Here is a 25,243-nt window from a genome sequence, read left to right on the forward strand (position 1 = left end):
CTCCATCAGTGGGGCCACTGGAGGAGCGAGGTGCTAGAGGAGCACCACTGTTTGTACAATCATGTGGACCAGGGCGATCCAATGGCTAGAGGGCACTTGGACTTTCAGAAAGCCGTTGACAAGGTCTCTCACCAAAGTAAGCTGCCATGGGTTAAGAGGGAAGGTCTTCTCATGGATCAGCAACTGCTTAAAAGATGGGAAGCAAAAGGTAGGAATTAGGGGTGGCAGAGCCTTCCCAAAAGTGGGAAGCCCTGCCCTGCCCCATTCATGATGCCTCTCCTCTTCCCCTCAAGGCCGTGCCCCCACCCTGCCCCTTCCCCTCAAGGCCCCAACCTGGCCCACCCCTTCCTCTGATGCCCCCACTCTTCCCCCCAAGCCCACCACCCCTGCCATGCTCCTCCCCTTGAGGCCCCTTCTTTTTCTCCACAGGCCTGGCCTCACCCCTCCTCTTCCCCAGAGGCTGGGGGTGGAGGCTCTGGGGTGGGGCCAGGGTTGAGGGGTTTGGGGTGTGGGAGGGGGCTCCAGGCTGGGGCAGGGTGTTGGGGTGCAGGAGGGGGTTTGAGGTGCGGACTCGGGTGGCTCCCGGAAGCGGCTGGCTCATTCCGCTCTGGCTCCTATGCGGAGGCATGGCCAGACAGCTCCATGTGTTACACTTGTCCGTAGGCACCATCTCCGCAGCTCCCATTGGCCACAGTACCCGCGGTGCTGACTAGAGCGGCCAGGGTCTCTTTTCAACCGGATGCCTGGCTTGGGGTAAAGTGCAGTGATGTGACGGAGAGAGAAAAGGGAGGGCAGATGAGTCTAATTGACAGAGCCCCTCTGCCCCATGCAGGCTTCTGGGGCGCAAGTGTCATTCAGCCCTTCTCACTCTGCTCGGGTCCCAGCTGTACTTTGCTCTTCTTCTCAGCAGTGTCTGTTGCAGGCTGTGACTCGGCTCAGCGACACCACCAGCCTGCAGCCCTTTGGATCGAGGTGCCTGTTGGCGTGTGGATGCCCGTACGCTAAGCTCTGGCCCAAGGCCCCCAACCCAGCTCATTTCACGTAGCTTCCACTGCCCCATGCATGGCCTGCAAGCATCCTTTAGCTTCTGTGCTCCTTGTTCTTGTGCTGCAGGCGTGGGGTCTGGGGGGGCCTCTGGGATGTATAACTGGAGGCTGATGGGCCAGGGCTGGGGACTCCTTCAACAGGCCCATCCCTAGGGGAGCACCTGGCTCCCCCAGCCCGCCCGCCCTCGTCTTGTGCTGCGCTGACATCTGCTGGTGAGATGCCATCACTACGCTGACACCCAGGTCCCATTCCGGGGGGCCGGGATGCCGCACACAATAGGTGGCCAGACAGGAGCTGATGCCGCTTGCCTTGCTTTACCACCATGAATCGATCCTCACAAGCCCTCAGAGGAATTAGCCCAACTTTACAGAGAAACAGAGTCGGAAGGAACCCGAGTCGGAGCGTGAGCTGGGGGTGACAGACTGTGGATCAGGCTATGTCAATCTGTGAACTTTGTGGACACCTTTTCAGGGGTTTGTCTGTGTATTGTATCCTTCATTGTGGGTGAGAGAATCCATTGGGTAGGAGGGGCCTGGCACCCAGTGGAATAACTGTCTGAGACACCGGCACAGAGCAGGGTTATCAGCTCGGATTGTTTCTCCACTACTGGCCTGTCCACAGGGGTATTGAGCCAGCAGGTGAGAGTGGTATGTCCCCGCTGGCAGGTGAGTTGGGGGGGGTATGTGCCATATTCAAGGGGAGGGGGCACCAAGCCAGCAGGAGGTACCCTTTGCCAGCAGTACCAGCACCGTGCCAGGTGGCTACTGGCCCATCCAAGCATTTGGTGCCAGCCTGTGCTCCCACCTGCTGCGCCAGGGCCCATCCAAGGTACTCGGTCGTGCCGGCCTGCAGCACTGGGCCCTGCCCTCTGTTCCTAGGGAGGCAAGGCAGAATAGGCACCTCAGCAAGGTTAGCGTGCCCATGACGTGACTACTGAGCGAGGCAGCAAAGGTATCTGTTAAACGCATCTTGGTTCCAATCCTGGGGTTGGCCTGATTCCACACAAATGCCAGGCTGTGGGGAAAGCTTCTCCCCTCCTAGCAGTTACCCCTATTGTATCCTGGTGGCAGGGATGCCCTGGCTTCCAGGGGAAGCCCGCTGAAGAAGGGCACAAGGGAGACCGCACAGGGGCTGGGAGTTGGCTGCCTGGTATGGCCGCACTCGGGTGGTGGAGTGATGAAGGAGGACAGGGCTGGAAGGAATACGACCTCTGTGTCTAGACAGGCCGGACTCGCCGGCCCTTTGTCACAGGGCTGGGCCGGGCCCCAGCCTGGGAGGTCCTGCTTTGGTTCTGATTCCCTTCCTGTGGCGGTTCTGCTCCAAGGGAAGGAGGACGCTCTCTGTCCTGGTTTAATGAACCAGCCGCTCTGCTCCACCGGCTGGCAGCTCAATATACCAAGTGTCTGTGGCCAGGGCCGGCTTTATGACCCGCGGGGCCTGATTAGAATACTCGGCGGTGGGGCGTCCACTCTGGGTTTTCCGCGGCACCGAAGGACACCCTCCCCCCCCCCCGCCCTGCCACCGAGGACCCCGGACTGGGGCCCCCTTAGGCGCAGGGCCTGATTCCGGGGAATTGGGTGAATCGGCTTAAAGCCAGCCCTGTCTGTGTCACCGTCTACGGCTGCCCTATGCCTCGCAGCATCTCCGCCAGCACTGAGGCTGTATGTGCCTCATGGCCAGTCGGCCACCACGGCTGAGCCATAACCTGGCACGTCAGGACTACGACTGCCTGGTCTTTGCTGCCCTGTCCTGCTCTGCGCTAGATTCCCGCAGGAATGTTTATAAACAAGGCTCACTGGGGCCCCTGTGCGCAGCACCCAGCTCAGCACAGGCCCCAGTGTGTGCAATCAGGCATTTACCAGCAACCCTACAATAACAACTTGTGCCAACCAGAGAACTCAGCCCTGTAGGCGGAAGGGAGAAGTGTGCAGCACACGGGAGTCACACAGCACCGACGAGAAGAGCTCTGCACTCCCGGCAGCTGCAGTCCTGCTCTATGCTGCAGATCCAGGCTTCTGGACCTACATCTCGACAGCCCATGCAAAGATGCTGGGGCGACAGCAGACGCTGCTGGCATGGGGGAGGCAAACTGCACACTGTCCCTTGCAGTGGAGCCCACTGCATTGTGGGCTGTGCCCTCCTTGCTCTGTGGACAGAGGCAGGGTGCTCATCTCTTGCTGGCATTTCTGATCGGTTGCTTTAATTGAGTGGGACTTAGTGAATGCTCTGGTGCTGCGTGGCTCCAGGTTCCGGAAGAACCGGGATGTCGATGGAAGACTGAACCAGCCAGCGTGTGTGTAACTTTCCTGGCTCCCCAGGCTCGGTGCTACGCCCCAGCTTTCAAACAGTCCCTCGGAGGAGCCCTGCCAGTGTGTCAGACCCCCACAGGGTCTCCCTCTTCCTTCAGGGTCAGCTGTGCTGCCTCTACGCTCCTCGCCTGAGCCTCTGGGTTCCAGCCAGGGCCGGTGCAACCATTTAGGCAACCTAGGTGGTCACCTAGGGTGCTGGCATTTGGGGGACGCCATTTTCTTCAGCAGCAACCACGGCAGCCGGATCTTCAGCTGCCCCAGTCGCCACCGGCATTTAGGAGAAGGGAGCTGGGGCAGGGGAGCACAGGCGGGGCCACCTGCAGCAAGTAAGGGGGTGGGGGGCGGCACGCAGGGGAACCCCCCGCCCCAGCTCACCCCTGCCCCGCTTCTTCCCCGAGCACGCTCCTCCTCAATCATCTTAGGCACCGCAAGCCTGGGAGGCGGGAGAAGTGAAGCGGCCACAGCATGCTTGGGGTGCTCGTGCACGGAGCAGGGGTGAGCTGGGACGGGGGGAGGGGTGCCTCAGGGCGGAGGGCGGGAGCTGCCACGGGGGGGGTGCCTCAGGGTGGGGGCATGGGGGGAGGAGGGCGCAAGGTGGAAGTTTCGCTAGGGCACGAAACATCCTTGCACCGGCCCTGGTTCCAGCCCTTCTGGTTCACACCCCGAGCTCTGCTCATCCAGACTCCTGACCAGGGACTTGTCCGCTCTTCAGGGACCACCACTCCCCAGGCAGTATTGGAGGGTCTGGGACCCCCAGCCAGGGTTTTCAAACCACAGTGGGATCTGTTTGTTTGGAAGTCCTTGGGTTTAGCACAAAGAAATACAGGTTAAAGCATCATCCATTCTAGGCAGCCCAGAGAAATTCATCAGCCAGGCTTTCAGTGACCTTCATTTTTAGGCTCTGTCTCTCTCTGACCACCTTATCCAGCCTCCTTAGCCAGCCCAGCAGAGAGTGCTCCTGGCTTCCCGGAGCCTGCAGTAATCTCTGCTCCGCATGGCTGGCCTTTGTTCTCAGGCAGGGCCAGGCTGAGTTCACCACCCCCTCTGCCCCTGTGACTCCCATTGGCCTTGCTTTGGCTCTCTGGACCAGCCAGAGGCAATCTATGGCACACGTGCCAAAGGCAGCACACAAGCTGCTTTTCAGTGGCACTCACACTGCCCAGGTCCTGGCCACCAGTCTGGGGGGCTCTGCATTTTAATTTAATTTTAAATGAAGCTTCTTAAACATTTTTAAAAACTTATTTACTTCACATACAACAATAGTTTAGTTCTATATTATAGACGTATAGAAAGAGACCTTCTAAAAACATTAAAATGTATGACTGGTACACAAAACCTTAAATTAAAGTGAATAAATGAAGACTCAGCACAGCACTTCTGAAAGGTTGCCGACCCCTGCTCTGGACCCTTGATCTGTGTCACTTTCAGCCCCTTCCTTAATGACTATTCATTCCACCCAGCCAGAGAGATCACACACACACACACACACACACACACACACCCCTGTCTCCTGTGCTGTCCCAGGAGCCATGTTAAACCTTTTGCTCACACTAGGTAGCAATGCGATTATGGGGGAAACTGAGGCACGCACAGGATTCATAAAAGTATTACAAAAAAATCCCACTTCATCCCAGTAACACTGCCTGCTACTGAGCATGACCAGCACTGCGCCCCTGTCCCCCACGGCTAATAGCTAAGGCAAGTACTCACTTTAGAGCAGAGCGGGCATGGTCCATCCTGGCACCTGCACACGAGTGGCAATACAGCCACACGGCTCATGTTCCCAGCTGACCACACATCTGGACAATATTCCCTGCTTCTCGCTCTGTCTAGAGACCCCATCTCTGCGCCGCACCGTCAGATTTCACACTCCTAACACCCTGCTCCACCCCAAGACCCCACTCCTGCTTTGGCCTCTTCCCACTCCCGCTGTGCCCCCTCCCCCGGGACTCCCCCCGCACCCCACTGCCGCTCACTCCTCTCCGCTCCCTCCCCAAGGGCCTGCAGCCTGCCACTCACTCCCTTCTGCCCCTCCTGCCTTAGGGGCGAGGGACGGGAGGAGGGGGCAGACAGGCGCGAATGGCAGGGGAAGAGGCAGAGTGAGGATGGGGCCTCAGAGCGGCACCCTGGTCCGTGGGCTCTGAGCACCCGCTATTTTTTGTCCCATGAGTGCTTGAGGCCCAGGACAGCCACGGAGTCGGTGCCTCTGGCCCAGGCTATATCTGCTGGGCCATCCCTCCCGTGCTATGGCGGGAGATGCTGTGCTCACGCCTGGAGAGCGAAGGCCCTGCTTGCCCGCAGAACGGGTGCAGCACAGGCAGCCTGTTGGCAAACTAATCCTGTCCCCCATCTCTCACTGCCAACATGCCCCACCCGCCCCGGGAGGTCCCCTGGGAAGGGCAGGAAGGCCCCGCAGGCAGCGACAATCCTCACTGAGGGACCAGCACCCATTGGTTGAGCTCAGGCTTCAGTAATGGAGGACCCTGGTGTTTCTGCAGGCTCCAAGCATGTGCCCATCATTAGCTAATTAGCACAAACAACCGCCCGGCTGAGAATGGGGCCGGGGTGTCCCCATTTTCCAGCTGGGGAAGTCAGGGCCCGGGGAAGTGAGTGACCTGCCCAAGCCCCCCAAGAAGCAGGCCCAGGGCTCAACTCAGAGGTTCCTGGTGCCCCAGTCCCATGTTCAGTCCAGCCACCCTGGCACACCCTGGGATGAGGCCAGGCCTAGTGGCTGGAGCCGGGGGTCAGGAAGCAAGCAGGGAATCAGGGCTTGAGCAGACTGAGCAGGGCAGGAGGAAGGGTGGAGACCAGGCAGGATCAGGCCTGGAGCAAGGCTGGTTACATCACTGAGCTGCAGGCATGTATGCTGAGTAGCCAGAGCTCAGCTGTTGGCCTTAGGAGCAGGCTGGTGGCTTCCTGGCTCCGCCAGGCAGAGGGGTCAATAGGACAGGCCCTGCGGTGGCTGAGCTGTGCGAAGAGATTGGGCAGGAGCGGCCACAACTCCTCAGTCCTGACACAAGCCAGGGGAGCCCAGCCTAGTGGGCTGAGCACTGGACCAGGAGCCAGGACTCCCGCTGTCTAATCACAGCTCTTCCCCGTATTCCCCATGTGACCTTGGGGAACACACTGCTTCCCCCTCTCTGTGCTTTAGTCATCCCCAAAACGGGGGCTGGTGATCCTGTCTGTTCCCCTGGGGCGCCTGGGGGCTGGGCTGCGCCAAACGAGCGTGGCTTGATTCCATGAGCGGGGTCAAGTGACCTGGGGAGAGGGTGAGAGCAGTGCCTGGGAGGGCAACACGGCTGGAGCTGGTCCTCCCCCTGGACCCTTTGCAGTCCCTTCCTCTGCCACTGTCCCACAAGCCCTTTCTCCCGGTGCTGGGGCTCCTCCTCTCCAGCCCGTCCCCTCCGCTCAGCTTGCATCGCCTTTCCGTTATTCAGCGCCCGAATCCTTTCCCTCTCTGCCGGATCCTGGGGGCAGTGAGAGAAACGGTTCAGTGGTGGTCCCTGCCCGCCGCAGCCCCCCTGCACCCCTGTACGGCTGTAGCACACGAAGGAAATGCCAGCACAGGCCGAGCGAATCCAGCCGGTTCCAAGGGGCCCGGACCCGGTGAGGCAGAAGGACCCCACACGGCAGCCAAGATTCTAGCCCCGATCCCAGCGAGGGGGCTGCTCCATGCAGAATTCTCATGGAGGCTTATGGCTGGGATTAAACGAGCAAGCCGGCATGTATGCCAAATAATGATGCTAATTAATTAATTAAGGGATAATCTCTAATTCTTGGGAGTGGGCGGCTGCTGAGATTTGATTAATCACAGGCCGTTGAATCCACCTCCTGAGCCATTCACCGTGTGCCCCACAAAGCAACTGACGTTATTCCTACTAGGCAACATACCAGGATGCGTGTGTGAAAGCAGACCTCCATCTCTCCGGCCTGCCCAGCTATGCATGGGCTGAGCTGCCCCAGTGACATCCCATCAGGGGCTGGGCCAGGCAGATCGGCGAGTTGGGGGGTGGGTTTTAAAGCAAATAATTGCTCTGGGGCACGGCCTGTTCTGAGAAGGGGCGAAGCGATTGGACAGAGCTGTGTGCTGTCAATAAGGGTTGCCCTTGGGTTGACTGGGGTGCTCCTTTTCTTGTGGAGTTAACTGTTAAAAGTGTGTAACTGGAGCGTGGGGCTAACCACCTGATGGGATGGCAGGGAGGTTTCCTGAACACCCTCACAGCGCCACCTTCCAGGACAATCAGCCGTTGGGCCCATACGTTCTGTGACTTCTTAGCCAGGGCAGTCCCAGGACACTGAGACTGCCCCATGACAAGGACAAGAGGCGCTGAGTTCCAAGTCCCTGTTAGGTTCCTCCTCTCCCGGGGGGTTTGAACACAGGACTTTCAGTGCCAAGGCACAACCCTCTCTAACTTTAACCAAAGGAGTCACTTTGTTAGATGGCAGCGGTAGTAAGCAGGTGTCCTCTGGTGGACCAGAAATGAGTGGCCCTGGCCTGCAAGTCATAAGTGTGACCTGAAGTGACAGAGAATTGGGTTTGGTACAGATGGGCATCCAAACATAGGTGCTGGAACGAGGGATGCTGAGGCACCCCCCCGGCTTCACGTGGTTTCCAGTATATGCAGGGTTTACAGTTTGATTCAATGGCTCTCAGCACCCCCACTACACAAATGGTTCCAGCACTCTTGCATCCAAAAGTTCCTGTTCTTTTCGGATCTGCTTGGGTCTTTAAAACTGAGCTAGGAACAAAGCACTGGACCCTAGGGTGGAAGTGGGTAGATTTTGGGTTCCGAACCCATTTGTAAATGTTTACAGCCTGTCACAACCCAGTGAATAGTCTGGGGTCGAGGCCCTGGGGTGGTTTCAGTCAGGTCCTGTCCCGCCCCGGAGTGGGGCTCCTGTGCTGTGGGGCTGCTTGGCTTGGCTCTCTGCTCTGGGCGTTGCAACCTCCCAAGTGGCAGCACTGCTCAGTTTGGCCCCGGCCCCCTGACTGGGCCAAGTTGATGAGAGTGGAGCTGTGACCTGGCTCGGGGATGGCAGTGCCACTCACTGAAATGTGGCCTACCAGCACTCCCGTCATCGTGATGGCTGGGCCAACCCTGAGTGGCGCTGGGAGCCCAGAGCTTGCAGAGCCGGGGGGCAAGCCCAGCCAACCTCATGGGACAGGAGGCACAGGAGCTGCCATGTGACTTTTGAAAAAAATTAAAAAATACAGAGATATACCTATCTCCTAGAACTGGAAGAGACCTTGAAAGGTCATTGAGTCCAGTCCCCTGCCTTCACTAGCAGGACCATGTACTGATTTTGCTCCGGATCTCTAAGTGGCCCCCTCAGGGACTGAATTCACAACTCTGGGTTTAGCAAGTCAATGCTCAAACCACTGAGCTATCCCTCCCCCCCAGGGACCATGGGTGGTGGGGACCATAGGCTGGGGAAGGCTGTGCCTCCCCAAACAACCAGGTGTAACCCCGCCCACACTCCACCCCAGGCTCACTGCTTCCTGCCCGCACTGCATGCAGAAGTGCAACTCCAGTCCCCCTTGCGCTGACCTCGGCTTGGGTTGGGGCTGCACCACCCACCCTCCTGGCACTTCGGGGCTGGGGCCACACTGCCTGTCCTCCTGGTGCTCTGGAGCTGGGTGGGGGCTAGTCCGGGGCAGGGCTGGTGGCTGTGGTGGGGGGCACTGGTGGGGGGGTACATGGAAGGGGCAGAAGGGGGCTAGCCTCCTCCAGCCTGCGATTCACATGCCACCCATGCTGGAACCAGTTTGGGGTCCTCACCCACAGATTGAGAAACACTGGATGAGATGGCTTGGAATGCTGTAGTGATTCTGTGGGTTCTTTACTCTTTGCAGCTGCTGGCAGGGGCAGAACCCACCACCTTCTGTGTTACTATATTTGCCCGTTACTTTGGGGTACACTCATTTATTCGGGTTACTCTTCTGGGGAGGTGATTCTGTAATTCTATCCATGTGCTGCGTGCGTGACTTGTGTTCTCATACGGTGCTCTACTTCTCCCTGCTGCAAGTCCCCTCCCAATGGAGCTATCCTGCAGGACCTAGGTTCCTCAGGGCTGGGTTTCTCCAGCCCCAGAACTGGATGAACCCCCACACCCCCACACATACATTAACAAAGCAAGTCTGAGTGGACCAGGTCAATCAGCACTGTCAAGCTGACCCCCTTATATGTCCCTGGACTCAGTGACCTGGGTCAAGCAGCATTTTTAAGCTGCCACCCTCATATGCCACAGGTTTAGCACGTCCCTATCCCCACTTCATGTCACAATTGTACTGGCAGTAACCCACTTGATGAGCAGACGCCACAGGATTTGGGGCGCTGCAGGGATCTTTAGCTTAGGTAAGAGAAGCTTTGCTGTAGAGTCAATGGGGGAAGCTAAAAACTCGAAAGAGTAAAGTTCAGCAAGAGAGAGGGAAGCAACCAGCTTAACCATAAAATTATTTATTGAATACTGGTGATAACTATACAAGGAGGGTCTAAACCAACATAACCTACAGTATTAAAGGTTAATACCTGAGGTAGAAAAGAAAACAGAGAAAGAGAGAAGAGAGCTGGGATCTCACCCACTCCATGGAGCCTGAACTGGTCGGGGTTCCCAGGCGGTGGTGGTAGCTGAGGGTCCTGAGTGCTGGAGACAGGCAGAGCCCCCAGCACGATCGGTCAGGAGAAGATGAAGTCCCGGTGGCACTGATGCAGAGTTTGGGTCCCTGCTTCAGCACACTCACTTGGGCGTAGGTAGGGGGTTTTTCAAGGGCAGGGCTGCCTTTAGGGTTTTTGCTGCCCCAAGCAGCAAAAAAAAAAAAAAAAAAAAAAGCCACAATCGCAATCTGCAGCTCTACCACTGCCACTTCAGTCTCTGGTGGCAATTCTGCAGCTGGTCCTTCGCTCTGAGAAGGAGTGATGGACTTGCCGCTGAAGACCCAGATGTGCCACCCCTCTCTGTTGGCTGCCCCAAGCAGCTGCTTACTGGGCTGATGCCTGGAGCCATCCCTGCTCAAGGGTTTTCTTCAGGCTAGATAATAGGAGCTGATCACTCCTAGCTATGGGTGATGTTCCTTCCAGGGAGCTCACAATGCAATTAGGAAGCTTCAGTATTTGGATACCAATCAAGGGTTTATTATAGAATTGGTCTAACTACTGAGCTGGGTGTGGGCAGGCATAGGTTCATTAGCATCTGGAGCAGAGATCCCCCATCATGCAATGCTTCCCTGCTTTTCTGGTCCCTGAGTTCTGTGAGGTTCTTGCCTTGGAATCTCTGCTCTCCATTCTGTATGCTAATGGAGATCCCTTAATCTTGTCACCCTTATCAGGAGGGGTCTAGGTGTGTCTTCCAACGCCCTTCACTCTGCAAGTCTTTTCTCTGATCGGTTTTGGTTCAAGCAGAGGCTGGTGTGTGGGGGGAGGGTGTCTTCCATGAGTCAGACAGGCTGGATACTGTGCCCTGGTTCCCCATCATCTGCTCCAAAACATAGCGGCCCCTCCAGCCTGTGCTAAAGAAGGATCTCAGCTGATGGCTACAGTGCTGGGGTTTATAGCTGCTTTGTGACTCAGCCCCATGAGGGAGGGAGCCACTGCCCTGCACACCTGTCAGGACATTCCCAGGTCTTTTCCAGCTCTCCTGTCAAGGCCTTGAGTGGAAGGTGCTGTGTACATTTAAGTGAAGCAGGGGTATGAACAGCAAAGAGTCCTGTGGCACCTTATAGACTAACAGACATATTGGAGCGTGAGCTTTCATGGGTGAATACCCACTTCATCGGATGCGGGACTAACACAGCTACCCCTCTGATACTTGAGGGGTATGAACATGATTGTTGCTGCAGTGCAGGGCTGCCAGGGGACCTCGCCGGGCTAGCTCAGCTGGTCTAGCTGCCTGTTTGAAATTACTGCCTTTGTTCAGCATTTTGGGAGGCAGGTTCACACCTTTAGGCCCGGGCCTCTTAGACATAAAAGTGCAGAGTAACAAATGAATTCTGTTCTGCTGCTCACCGTCGCCCCCTGGTGCTTCACCTAGAGGGAGCGACAGAGTGCAGTCCTTCCAAAAGCATAAGCATAAATCTCCCTTAACTGTGCACCATATAGAGCCTATGACACACAGTTGAGCAGGTCTGAATCTGTCAAGAAGGTGGATCTGGGGCACCCACAGAAACTACCCCACAATTCATTTGGGAGTTTCTATGTTATGTCTCATTATTATCTGCTCTAAATTCTGAATTCCTTCTTCCAGCAGCGTGTGACCAGGAGTATTCTCCCTACGTTCATGGGCCTCTCCATCTGTGTTCACTCCCAGCTCACTCTGTTATCCGTCATCATAATGCCCTTCTCTCTGATCAGATCCAAGTCTGAACCTGGTGCTTAATTAACCCTGGCCACAGGGAGGCGCTCCTGAGGCAGGCTGTGCTTCCCCGTCCCCATGCACCGACTGTGGGTATAAAACCAGGGAAAACTGTTAGGGGACAAGAGAGCCCAGCATTAGCTTGGGAAATCCCAGCAACAATCTATGTAAATAAATCAGTACAACACCCCTGCCCTCCTCCCCCGCGGTATCTTTGGCTGGAGTCTTAATTCAGTTCCTACCCTGCCAGGGTGAACATCTGATCAGCAGGGGGCCCTTCAGCCCCTCCCTTTGGCCTCCACTACACCTCACAGTGCTCAGGGGTCGGTGTCAGTGGTCCCAGAGCTTGGGAGTGCACTCGGATGGGCCCCTTTGCAGCCACTCCTGTGGTGCTAGGAACTGTGCCCTTAGGGACTGAGCTTCCCAGACGGACAGTCTAGGTAGGGGGGCACCTAGGTAGGGGGGTTGTAGAGAAAATACAGTGGTTCAAGGGAGAACAGTAGATTTGTTTATGGGTAAACTGATGACTCAGGGGGTTCTTTAGGCTAGACGCTCTGGGGGGAGGCACTTATGGTTACGCACAACCAATTGGCAGGGAACCGGGCACAGAATAAAGCAGAGCACTTGCAGTGAGTGATCAGTGAACAGCTCCAGACCACCTAGCCCGGCCATAGAGATTTCGGCAGGGTTGGTGCTGGGCAGGGGGGCCCTCGCTAGTGTTCCCACAGCTCTGCTGCTGACCCCGATGGTCCTGGCACCGCCTCTGCACCCTCCCTCTGCGTCTTTGCAACGTCTTCAGTGAATCATAGACTAGCAGGGTTGGAAGGACCTCAGGAGGTATCTAGTCCAACCCTCTGCTCAAAACAGGACCAACCCCAACTAACCCATCCAGTGGATGAGAATCGCTGGCCTGTAGGACCTTTGAGCAGAGTCCTTGCCCCTTTCCTGTCCCTGTCTCCCCAGTTCAGGCCCATTGCCCCACCAATCTGCAGTTTGTTCGTGGGGCCGGGGGCTGAGGATGTCCTGTTCTCCAGCGGGTGCTAGGAGCGAGCTCCCCACCCTCTAGCGTGCCAGGCACAGGGCCTGGGGCTGGAGCAAGGTGCAAATGGCAAGTCAGGCAGCATCAGGCAGAGCAGAGAGATGCCAGCTCCCAGGCGATTCCTCCCCTTGGCCCAGGGCACTGTCTGTCTGCCCTGGGTGGGCCAGGCGAGGGTAGCCGCTGGCCCCCTTCCAAGGGAACGATCCCCGGGGGCGAGCCCCTGACCCAGCGGCGCTTGCACCAGCGAGACCCCGCAGCTGCCTCCCTCCTCCGGGAGCTGGATCTTCCCGGCCGGCCCGGGTGGGCCCGCAGCCAGGACTACACCTCCCAGCATGCCGGGGCCGGGGCCGGGGCCGGGCGGGGGCGGGTGTCGCTGCTTTTCTCTCTCCCCGCCAGCAAATCAGCTGCTCGCCCCCCCCCCCCCCCCCCGCCTCTGTTTTCCTCCCAGCGCCGCGCACACGCAGCGGCTGCGCTGCAATGAATGAGCAGCCGGCGCAGGGGCGGGCGAGGCGATCCCGGCCCCGGAGCCCCCCGAGCCGCTGACCGCCCGGTGACCGGCCCCGCGGGGCGCCTCGGCCCGGGACCACCAGCGAGCGAAGCTCCGTCTCGAATCGCCCGCAGCCCCGGCTCTCCGCCCGGGGCCCCTCCCCGTGCCCCGGCCCGCGGGCGGCTCCGGGCTGCCCCGCCATAGGGGGGCTGCGGCGCGGCCAGGGACCGGCGCCCAGTGACGTCCCCGCTCCGAAGAGACGCCGGGGCAAGTGACTGCAGCATCCACCGCAGCAGCCGCCTCCCCCACCCGGGGGGGGACACGCAAGCCCGCCCCACGCCCCAGCCCATTGCCCCGAGAGCGGCGGGGGGCCGGCTCTGATCGCGGGGAGCCGGGGCTCACCATGGCCAACAGACCCAAGACCAGCGAGGCCTTGAAGGTGGTGGCCCGATGCCGCCCCATGAACAGGAAGGAGGAAGCGGCTGGGTACGAGAGGGTCTTGGAGATGGATGTGAAACTGGGGCAGGTGACCCTCCGGAACCCCAAGGCCACCCCCGGGGAGCTGGCGAAGACCTTCACGTTCGACGCCGTGTATGACGCCAGCTCCAAGCAGGCGGACCTGTACGATGAGACGGTCAGGCCCCTGATAGACTCTGTCCTGCAAGGATTCAACGGGACCGTCTTTGCTTACGGCCAGACAGGCACTGGGAAGACCTACACTATGCAAGGGGCCTGGACGGACCCAGAGAAGAGAGGGATCGTCCCCAATTCCTTTGAGCACATCTTCACCCACATCTCCCGATCCCAGAACCAGCAGTACCTAGTGAGGGCATCCTACCTGGAGATCTACCAAGAGGAGATCCGAGACCTTCTGGCGAAGGACCAGAGCAAGAAACTGGATCTGAAGGAGAACCCCGAGACGGGAGTTTACATCAAAGACCTCTCCTCGTTCGTGACCAAGAACGTCAAGGAGATCGAGCACGTCATGAACCTGGGCAACCAGACCCGATCGGTGGGCAGCACCAACATGAATGAGTACAGCTCCCGCTCGCACGCCATCTTTGTGATCACGGTGGAGTGCAGCGAGACCGGCCTGGATGGAGAGGACCACATCCGGGTGGGCAAACTCAACCTGGTGGACTTGGCAGGCAGCGAGCGCCAGAGCAAAATGGGGGGGCCAGGGGAGAGGCCTAAGGAGGCTTCCAAGATTAACCTCTCCCTCTCAGCTCTGGGCAACGTCATCTCTGCCTTGGTCGATGGCAAAAGCACTCACATCCCCTACAGAGACTCCAAGCTGACTCGTCTCCTGCAGGACTCCTTGGGTGGCAATGCCAAGACCATCATGGTAGCCACCCTAGGCCCAGCCTCTCACAGCTATGATGAAAGCTTGTCCACCCTCAGGTTTGCCAACAGGGCAAAGAACATCAAGAATAAGCCAAGGGTCAACGAGGACCCAAAGGACACCCTGCTGCGGGAGTTCCAGGAGGAGATCATCCGGCTGAAAGCCCAGCTGGAGAAGCGAGGGATGCTGAGCAAGAAGAGGAGGCGAAACAGCCGAAGGAAGAAGGTGGTAGATGGAGAGGGCAATACGGAGGCCGAAGGGGAGGAGGACAATGATGATGGCCTGGAGAAGAACATGGAGAATTACTTGAAGGAGCAGAAGGAGAGGCTGGAAGAGGAGAAGGCAGCCATTCAAGATGACCACAGCCTGGTGAATGAGGAGAAGCAGAAACTGCTGGAGGAGAAGGAGAAGATGATAGAGGATCTGAGGAAGGAGCAAGAAGCCACCGAGTTACTGGCCATTAAGTACAAGGTAAGTGTCTCAGCTCACTGCACCACCAAGGGTTTGCATGGTCAAGCGGGGAGAGGGGCCCATTTCACTAGCCGTCCTGGTGCACTGCATCCTACAGCCCATGCTGGCTAGTGCACCTGCCGCATTGCACTACCGGAGCTTGTCTGTTTATGTGCTGTCCTGCCATAGATTCCTTTAGAGTCTCCTGGCCATTGGCTGCCAGGCCCTGCCTTACTCACTTGCTTCTTGCTGGGAGGGGCCGGGGGGAGGGGAGAGCAGTCTGGCAGTGACTGCTCAGCCGTGGGATGAGCTCGGCATCCTCGGCGAAGTCCCCGCCACATGACAAAGCTGTTTGCAGTGGTTCTGTGTGAATTCATACCCAGGACCATGGAGGTGACCTCCCAGATACGCACTGGCCAGCAGACAATGACAACCAATTGCAGCCCACGATTCCAAATGCCTCCCTATTGTCTTCTGTCCTTCCTTGCAGCAGGTCCGTAACTGGTCTGCGAGCAAGGAGAGGCAGACCAATCGCAGCAGCACGCCTCTTCAGGGCAGCACTGGCCCACCCCTGCTGGAGCCTGGGAACCCCAGTGATTCCCCACACATCATATCCCCCCTCACCCTCTGCTTGACCTCCCCTTGCCGACAGATCGGAGCAGCCAGAAAGTGGGAGGGGGGTTCATTTTACCCCGGGTTGGCTGCATTGCTGCTGCTGAGCTGAGACTGTGATGCTCTGTTTGACAGCAAGACCTACTGTCCCTGCATGGAAGCCCGAGGCTGGGCCAGCTGGTGGCTCAGTCACTGGGACAGTGTATCTGGGGCGTGGCTCATGGGCTGAGATACAATGCTCACACCCAGTGCACGCAGCGCTTTGCAGAGCCCTGGAGAGCACCGCGGGGGGACCTACCCCGGGTCTGTGTTTTCTAAGCTTAGTGCAGCTAGCACATTCCAGCCAGAGCACTCACATCACTGCCAAGGGGGCTCCATACTATCGCCTCCAGCTGGGGAAACCGAGGCACATACTTCCCCAAGGTCACAGAGCAAGTCTGCTCTAGAACTGGGGAAAGAACCCAGGAGTCCTGACTCTCAGCCCCATGCTCGGTCCATTAAATCACAGCTGCCCTCCCACAACTTTCTCTGAACAGAATCCCCAGGCCAGAGCCCTGGCCCAGCACCCCTCCATTAACTTCCAGGCAGCCGCCCCTGCTTACCTTAGTGGGGAATGGGAGCCTGGCCCTCCCCTGCCGCACCCTCCCCAGAACCGGCTACTGGTGGCCATGGTTTGGGTGCAGGCGTTACCTCTGCCTGGCACCTCGCCCAGCCTTTTGGAGAGGGCACCTCAGTGCGCCTGTATGAGTGCAGAGCACCCTCGCCGGGCAAGGGCTTTGCCACCCAACCCCCCCCCATTTCTGGGATGGAGACCCCTGCTGGCCTTGGGCTGTCAGTGCAGGTCCCCACAGGCTGCCCCCGCCCCTCGCTGTGTGTTTCTGTTGTGGGCGTGGAGGAGACTGAGGGGTGCGTTTGGGGGCTGGAGTGGGGTTGAGGATCATGTGTGTTTCCTGGTGGGTTAACGCCATGAGAGCTGGAGGACGCTGGTGTGGTTTGTTAACTCTTGGCAGCCCAGTGTAGCAGGCGTGAATGTTACGTGTGATCTCTTTGGAGGAGCTGCTGCTTTCCCTCTGGGGGTAGTTTTGGGGACCGGGGTGTATTTGGGCAGGATTCCTGAAGGCCACAGCCACCAAGCCACCGCATGGGAAGCTTGGGCTGAAATCAGCAAAAATCCTTGATGCAGAGAAAGGTTCCTCTTTGGTCAGTCCCAGAATCCTGCAGGGCCTGGTGGGTTTACAGAGTGGTGCTGTGGCCCATGGACATTGGGAGCCTGGTCAGGGCTCCCGCAGAGGGTCCGGATGTGGCAGCAGGTCAATACAGCACCAAGGGGCCCAGGTACAGTGATGGGTCAGTGGTCTCCAGAACCTAGCTGGGGCAAAGAGTCAGTGCTGTGTGTGGAGCACTGGATTAATGCTGCACCCAGTTGCCCACTTAGAAAGGCAGCTCTCTACCACCCTCCCCCCGGGACCTCCGCCTGCTCTGGGTTATTATTCTCCATCTGGGCAGGAGCAGCCTGGCTGCGCTGCCCAAGGCAAGGACCATCACACCGAGCAATGCTGGCTTCCTGCGTGCCAGGTCCAAGTCTGATCAATAGTAAGGGTGTCTTGCACAGTTAGCTCGGGCCATTACGAGGGGCTGCTCTAAAGCATCATGTTGCAGCTGCTGCCCGAGGCAAAAGACTAGACTGAGAAGACCACTGGTCGGCATTTCCTGTGTTCCACCGTAATCCAGTATGTGAGGAGGAGCAGCTGCTCAGGGCTGAGGTGCAGTGACAGAGCAGCTGTGTGTTGAGGGGGGAGGATCCCAGGCCTTGCACAGTGGGAAGGGCTGCAGGTAGGGAGGACCAGGGGTAGCTATGGGCTGACTTTGAGATGCATCAGCAGATTGTAGGAGAAGGCGGGGAACACAGGGCTGGAATAGCAGGAGTTGCTCAGGGGAAAGATCTGCTGAGGACCCGCTCTGCATTTTGCCTGGGTCAAGCTCTGTTGGTTGTTAGGCCTCCAAGTTTTGTGACCTTTGATCTGCTCACTAACGTGTCTGCAGCTTGAGCGCTTCCTCCCAGGGAGGCAAAGCAGCATATTGAAAGAGCTCGCCAGCAGTGGACACAAAATCCCAAGTCATGGGGCTGGGCCGCTCATCTTCCAGATCCTGGGCGGACCAAGTGGGCAGGTGGCCAAGGGCTGGGTATTAATGGGAAAGCTGCACCAAGCCTTGGGCCGGAGCCGTCCAAGCAGGAAGTGGCTCAGAGGTTTAGAGGCCCAGAATTCAGATACTCTTATTTCAGAAGCATGGGTCCCTCAGCCCAAGAATCACCTGTGAGCTGCACCTGACCAGGGCTGATTCGATCCAGGAGTGAGCAGAGGCATGTGAGCCCGCCCCCCCCCTCACCTTCCCCCCGTGCCTTGCAGTGTTCTGCAGCGCCCCTCAGACTGCACAGCTCCTCGCAGGCTGGTCCAGGCTGTCTGAACAAGGCACTGGCCATCCTTTGCCTCCAGCTCCTGGTCTCTGCAAATCCTCCTGGAAACGTCCCTTCCTCTCGACCCTTGGATCTGCCATTGTGTGGCAGAGGGTGGCAGCCTCTCTGCATCCCCGTTCGTGGGCGCCATGACCTGCCAGCCTCTTCTGCGCTCTTCTGCTCTGCTTTTCCTTATTCAGCCCCAGGCCCTTTGTTCTCCTGATAATGGCTGTTAACACCCCTGTGTTGTGGAGCGGTGCAGTGCAGACCCTCCCTGCATTCTGCCAGCCCCTGCTGCACCGGGCTGCTGGCAGTGTCTGTCTGTCTCTCTCTCTCTCTCTCTCTCTCTCTCTCTCTCTCTCACAGGGGGCCCGTTTTGGCATCAGACCCATTTCCACACTGGGCTCTCTGGTGTGTGCTGCTGGCTGTCTGTTAACGAGCTCCCTAACCCCCACAATCACATTTCCCTCTCCCCCCATCACCTTGCCAGCTGTGCACGGTCTGGGCCCAGTCCTGTAGGCCTGGCTTAGTTCATGTTCCAGTTATCTCAGTGGAAGGGAGGCCGATGGCAGGACACAGCCCCAAATTCTCCACCCTCTTGCCCAGCCGTTGCTGTCTCAGTCACTGTGTGTACCGGGTGTCATCCTGCCCTGGGCTGGAGACCGCATAGTTGCTGTGTGGTGCCCTTGGCCTGGCCTCTCCAGCTATTCGCCCACTTCCCACCTGCTCTCACGCGGGGGTGCTGCTCCTCCTGGTCTCTAGGAGGCAGACGGGGGCAGCCTGGTTTACAAATGCTGCCCACGATTGCCGCTTGCAAGCCAGCCATGCATCGGGGACTTGGACACGGGTTCCACGGGTGGCCAGGGTGAGGCGTGCAGGGGAGAGGGGCTCCAGCCTCCTGGATGGGCGAGGCTGGCACTGCCAGGAACTTTATGTGCATTGGGCTGGAGTGCCGGACAGGGCACTAGGAGTCTGAGTGAGTCTATGGAGAAGTCCTGCCACCTGTCCCAGTGTTTGCAGAACAGCCCTGAGTGCTCCCCCCGTTCCATAGGGCTGGCCTCCCCTGTGCCCACACAGACAGACCCCCAGAAGCCCAGCAGCTCATGTTCCCACAAGACCAGGGGCTGGGCGAGTGTCTGCATTTCCAGTGTTCTCTGGCTGGCGTAGTGCCCTGTGAGGCCATCCCCTTTCGCTGGGACGTGACCGGTGCCATGTGGCAGCCTGGCGCTGAGACTCATGGAGGTGGAACTGCCAGTCTCACCTTCTGGACTCTCCGAAATGTGCTCTGCAGATCAGCGGCTCCTGCCCTCCCCTGTGAGCGCCTGCTGGTGGTTCAGGGACACTCCAGGCTCCCCCTCTGGACTGTAATGTTGAGCCTTTGTGCAGGGCACCAGCCTCCCATGCATCCCGCTGTGACCCACCAAGCAGCACCGGCTGCTTCCAGCCCCATGATGGGGAGAGCAGTCCCAGCCCCAGAGCAGTTTATGCTGGAGCCGAGGGTCTGCAGCAGGCTCTGTGGCAGGTTTGCAGCACCCTGCGAAGAGGAGACAGCGGGCGCTGGCTGGTGCAGCCGAGGTCGTAGGGGGCATTAAGAGAAGAGTGCTTTGGAGGGGGCAGGTGTTGGGACCTTGGGGGGGTGGAGGCTTCTTCCTGCCTAGCCATAGTCTCAGGTTCCCCTTTCACTCTATCTGGTTGGCTACTGTGCCCTTGGCTGCCTTTACTTCCTTGAGGGACATCAGCACCTCTCTGAACAAGACTCTTGGGTAGGGTAACAGCTGGGGTGTTCTTGCAGGAGCTGCAGTAATAACGCCGGCTGGTCGTCAGAACAGTGAGTCTAGGGATGCGGGGGTTGATATTTAAACTAGAGAGAGTGTTTCCCTCCAGACTGCAGGGTCTCCGGGCATGCCGATATGTGAGCAAAGGTGGGTTCATTCTAGCAGCTGGTTCCATGGAATCCTCTCCCCCGCCTCCACCAGGAGACACAGGGCCACTGTGTCCTCTCACTGCTGAGAAATGAGAGAGGCAGGGACAGAGGCTGGCTGGATCTGCATCTCCCTCCCCTTTGTACCAACTTCCTCTCCTGTTGCCAGACGTGGTCTAGCAGGGCACCACCTCGTTTGCGCCTCCATTATATTTGATGATTTGTACTGTAATAGCGTCCAGGGGCCCACAGAACAACAAAGACAGTCCCTACCCCAAAGAGCTTCCAGGCAAGACGAGACACCAGCCGGGTTCAGACAGACTGCTGGGAGAGCACAAGGAAACGAGAAGACAGAGGCTAGGACAAGAAGCAATGGGCTTAAATTGCAGCAAGGGCAGTCTAGGTTGGACATTTGGAAAAACTTCCTACCTGTCAGAGTGGTTAAGCACTGGAATAAATTGCCCAGGGAGGCTGTGGAATCTCCATCATTGGGGATTTTTGAGAGCAGGTTAGACAATCACTTGTCAGGGATGGTCTAGGTAATAATTAGTCCTGCAATGAGTGCAGGGGACTGGACTTGATGACCTCTCAAGGTCCCTTCCAGTCCTGTGATTGTATGATTCTGAACAGCGTGGTAGACTGTGGTCTCAGCACACCAGCTGCCAAACCGCTGTCATGTTTTTTGGGCGTCGTAGCAGAGATGGGTTCTATAGAGGGTTTTGAAGAATAATGAAGTAGTTTTGTGGACCTCCCATGTGAGGGACAGCCTGGGAGAAAGCATGGAGGGGCATGTTGGGAAATGTAGTGAATGGGTGCTGGTGGTGGGTTCCATGGGCTGAGCAGAGATGTGTGTCGGGGGGGTGGGAACTAGGCTGTGAAGGGCCTTGGAAACAAAATAGTTTGTGTTGGTGTGATGGAGACGGGAAGTCTTATCAGCTTACAGCGCCTTCACAAAAGTGCCACAGAAGCTGCGCCAATGCAGCGTTTCAAGTGTGGACGTGCCTTGAGACACAACCTGGATGTGAAGACCTGGAGAAAGGTCCAGTTCAAAGGTGAAGCCCGGGTTATGGGCTGGAGTGACGGGAAGCATAGTGGTGGTGATGGATAAACCAGAGATGGGTGAGGGCTTGGGGGCGAAGATTAGGAACTTTGTTTTAGTCGTGTTGAGCTTGAACTCCTGGCTGGACACCCATGAGGAGATCTTGGAGAGACCGGCCAAGATTTCAGTTTGGATAGAGAGATGGGTCCGGGCTGCTGGGGTAGATCTGTGAGCTGCTGATATGGAGGCGATTGCAGAAGTGGTGCTTGCAAATAAAACTGCTCAGAGACTAGGTGCTGAGGGTCCTCCCATCCCCATCCCAGTGGTCCCTCCTGGCCTAGGGGTCTATGCATCCCCAGTCTCCTCTTCCAGCCATAACTCCAGGCAGCCACCTCCCGGCTCCACAGGTCACTCTGATGTGGAGCAGGCCAGGTGACTCGTTTTGTCAATAACTAACAGGCCTTAAAGTGGAGGTCCTCAATCTGTGGGGTGCACCGCTCTAGCAAGGCAAAGAGGAATGTTTGGGGGATGTGGCTGGGGCCCAGGCAAGCCCCCATGGAGGACGGAGAAGGAATGCCACCCAGCTCTGCTCCTGGCCCCGGCCCTGTGCCCGGGGTCCTGGCTGCCAGCCCTGCGCCCAAGGAGCCAGCTGCTGGCCCTGCTCCTGGGGCTCCACTTCTGGCCACAGCTGCTGTCGTCATGCCTGGGGATCCAGCTGCTGACCCCACTCCTGGAGCTCTGCCCCCAGCTGTGGCTGCTAGCCTCGGCCCCTGATGGAGGCTCCGTTCCTGCCCCCGCCTCCAGCTAGGGCCCCAGCATTGGCCTACTTACTCCTATCCGCATCTCCCTCACAGAGCCAGGGGGGCACAGACAGGGGCAAGAGGGACACATTTTAAAAAGATTGGGGACCACTGCCTTAAAGGGACAGCGTGGCCTCCAACCACTTCAGCTCCACAACTCCTCCATTACCTGGGGAGCATTTATTTGACCCTTGGCCTCATGCAAGCAGGCGAGATGAGATCTTAGGATCCATGGGGCTGCCCCCAGCGCTTGTTACAGTGGCCTCTGGAGACCGGCCATGGCTCCCTCTGGCCGGCAGCAGGGCAGTGGGTGCACACAGACGCCGGGGGGGTGCGGGGGACGGGGGAGGAAAGGGGAGACGGGGGTCATGGAATGTGGTTTTGCCGTGAATGGAGCTCTGTGTCTGGCACAGTCCCTAACTCATTTAACAAGCATAATGCCCATTAGCGAGCATTTCACTGCACGCAGCCAATGGGGACGACATGCTCCAGGCATAAAGGGGGCTGTTGTGCTCGCCAGAGAGCTGCACGCACGCGCAGGCGTGAACACAGACAGACACACAGGGACGCTGTCCATCACACACCCCTCCCCGACTCTCTCCCTCTGGTCAGGTTGCTCACGTATTTCCCCACACCGGGCGAGCAGACACAAAGGCCACGTTCACGCCCAAGGCGATGCCGGTCCCCGAGCATTAGCCCATCCCCACCCTCAGCCACTCCAACACGTAGCTATCCCTAAGACGCTCCTTTTCCAGTCAGCAGTGCCGCGCCCCAGGCATAGTGCCATCCCCTGCCAGAAGAGAAGGCAATGACCATCCCTCGTCTCTTCCTGCTTTCAGTAGGACACCCTTGTGATGTCTCGGGCTCCCCTGGCTGGCAGCCCCTTGGCATTGCCTGAGTTGATTTTTGGGGTGCACACAAGGGCTCTGCTCCTTGGGCAGAAGCTAGTACAGCCCATGGGACGTGGGAAGGGGAATTCAGCCTATGGCCTTCAATGACCTCACGTGGTCAGGACCTTCACAGGCACCACCTCCAGCAGCACTGCATCCCCTAGCACTGTGCTGGGGCATTAGTTCATGGCTGACGCAGTGGAGAGAGTGTCACGGGAGGGGTGGGGGGAGATCTCCGACCAGGCCAGAGCAGTCTGGTGCTTTTCAAAGCTCAGGGCTTGCTGGGAAACGAGGGAGTTTGATTCCCAGGACTATCCCATTGCCTAGGGGGACATGTTGAAAGACCCTCTTGGACTGCAGTTATGGCTCTGGGTGGCTGCACTCCCCTGGACCCAGAGCTCCGTGTCTGACTCAGATCTGCTGTGGGCAGGAGGAGGAGGAGTGAGCACTGGCTGCAGCCTCTGAAGTCCATGGATCAGGGGAGTGTAACTTGCTGAAAGCCTCACATCCAATGTCCGAGGTCAAGAAAAAACATCCCTTCCTAGCGCTCCTGTGCTTCGCCCCTTTTTGACACCAGGTCGCAAGGAAACTGAACCTTTCCACAAAAATGGAGCAAATATAGACACCTGGGTACCTCAGTTTGGGTGGGAACCAGGCAGAGAGAAGTGCTTGGCTCCCGTGCTCCCCAGTGAAGTCTGAGAGGGCGAAGTCTTTCCCAGTGACCTATCTGGCTGGCCTAGAGGCACTGGAGACCACGAGTGATTCCAATGGGAGCACAAACGGGAACTGAACAATGTTCGACCCTGCAGTTCTGCGATGTCAAAACGACTGTAGTCCATGGCAGGATGTCACTTGGGAACAGCTCATTGCCACGGGCTGGCTGGTCCCTGGAAGGGAGTCGGGCCTCGGTCGCCTAGGAGGGGCCTTCTTTATTCACAACGAGCCCCGCCCAACCCACCTGGAAGTCATCAGCTGCCTCGGTGGCTAGTTGGCAGCTGAATAGTTAATGGCACCTGGACTTGATAAAAGGCTACCAGAATGCAGGTGGAGAAAGGTGCTCCTAGAGCGAGGAGGCTCCTAAGGAGAGGTAAACCCAGGGAAAGGAGCTTGGAGGGGCCCCTGCCAGGAGCCACCCGCTGCCACGGGGCTTGAGGGGACTCTGCCTCAGCCATAGCCTGTCTGGAAGCAGCACACAGAGCCAGAGCTTCCAGGGAGCAAGCGCTGGGAGGAGTGGCTCTGTGAAAGGGACCTGGAGGCAGCGAAAGGTAGGAAGTGGCCCCGGGGAAGGAGCAGTGAGTCTGAGGAAGCAGCCCTTAGCTGCTTAATACAGGGCACCAGAAACCCAAGTAGGGGGACCTGCTTTTCCCTGCCAGCCACCGAGGATTGGGGCAGCAAGAACTGTGGAGCCCAGGATGAGGCTAAGGCCTGGGATAAGGTTTATTAATAGATGCAAAGGCCAGAAGGGGCCATAGCAATTGTCTGGCCTGACCTGTATAGCACAGGCCAGAGAACTGCTCCTAGATCACTGACTTCTGTTCGGTTGGACCCTTTATTACCCAGGAAGGGGATGAGACTGGCCAGAGGGCTGAGTTGTGAGACAGGGCAAACCACCGCAGGCTCAGGGGGGCCACAAGGGACTATGCAGGCTAATGAGTGACACCCCCCTGCACACAAGTTCTTTATAACGGGGGTTGTCAACCTTTTTCTTTCTAAGGCCCCCACTCAACGTGCTGTAAAACCTCCACAAGCAGCCTGTGTCACAATAGCTGGTTTTCTGTATATAAAAGCCAGGACTAGCGTTGGGGGGTAGCAAACAGGGAAATTGCCTGGGGCCTCATGTCATAGGGAGCCCCATGAAGCTAAGCTGCTCAGGCTTCGACTTCAGCCCAAGTGGTGGGGCTCAGGGCTTTGGGCTTCAGCCCCATGCAGTGGTGCTTTGACTTTCTGCCCTGGGCCTCAGTGAGTCTGATGCTGGCCCTACTTGATGGACCCCCGAAACCTGCTCACGGGGCCCCAGACCCCTGGTGGAGAACCGCTGCTTTGTAAGAAGCCAGGTGAGGCACTGAGCAGTAGGTCAGTACCTAAGGTGAAGGGATGGAGATGTGACCAGTTACCGGTATGACTGATAACTCAGGCAAGGCCAGTTCATGGTGAGAAATTGACTTAACGGCGCACAGAACAGCGGATGTTTGCTGCACTTGTGAGCCGGCTGCTCCCCAAATGAAATTGCTGGAAAGCAGCAAAAGAACAAACGTGCTTCTAGTTACAGCTGCATAGAAGCGTATAAAGACTGGTGAGACGGAGAGCAAGCAGCAAGGCCAGGTCTGTTTGTTGTAGGTACACAGGCCCTCACACGGATGAGCTGCAGTATCAAGCATGCAATGAAATTAACCGCTTTGTAAAAGAGTGTTTTGCTCTTAGTTCAAACAGCAAATAAATAAATAGCAGCAGTACCTCGAAACCTCCTGATGCAGCGCTAAGCTCTGATGATGCAGGGAATTTT

At 57.8% G+C, this 25,243-nt stretch overlaps 1 protein-coding gene and 1 long non-coding RNA gene across 4 annotated transcripts in view; both read left to right on the forward strand.

The window, feature by feature from the left end:
- The window catches only part of LOC127048916 (uncharacterized), a 117,943-nt gene that overhangs the window by 39,672 nt on the left and 53,028 nt on the right, over positions 1-25,243 (forward strand). The window lies entirely within an intron of this gene.
- KIF3C (kinesin family member 3C) overlaps positions 13,432-25,243 on the forward strand; it is a 64,840-nt gene continuing 53,028 nt past the window's right edge. For both annotated transcript variants that reach the window (XM_050948773.1, XM_050948774.1), the window contains exon 1: positions 13,432-15,044. In XM_050948773.1, coding sequence (XP_050804730.1) covers positions 13,635-15,044 — 1,410 coding nt within the window. In that variant the 5' untranslated portion in view covers positions 13,432-13,634. The remainder of the gene's footprint in view (positions 15,045-25,243) is intronic.

This window comes from Gopherus flavomarginatus, chromosome 4, assembly GCF_025201925.1.
Source record: "Gopherus flavomarginatus isolate rGopFla2 chromosome 4, rGopFla2.mat.asm, whole genome shotgun sequence".
Lineage (NCBI taxonomy): Eukaryota > Metazoa > Chordata > Testudines > Testudinidae > Gopherus > Gopherus flavomarginatus.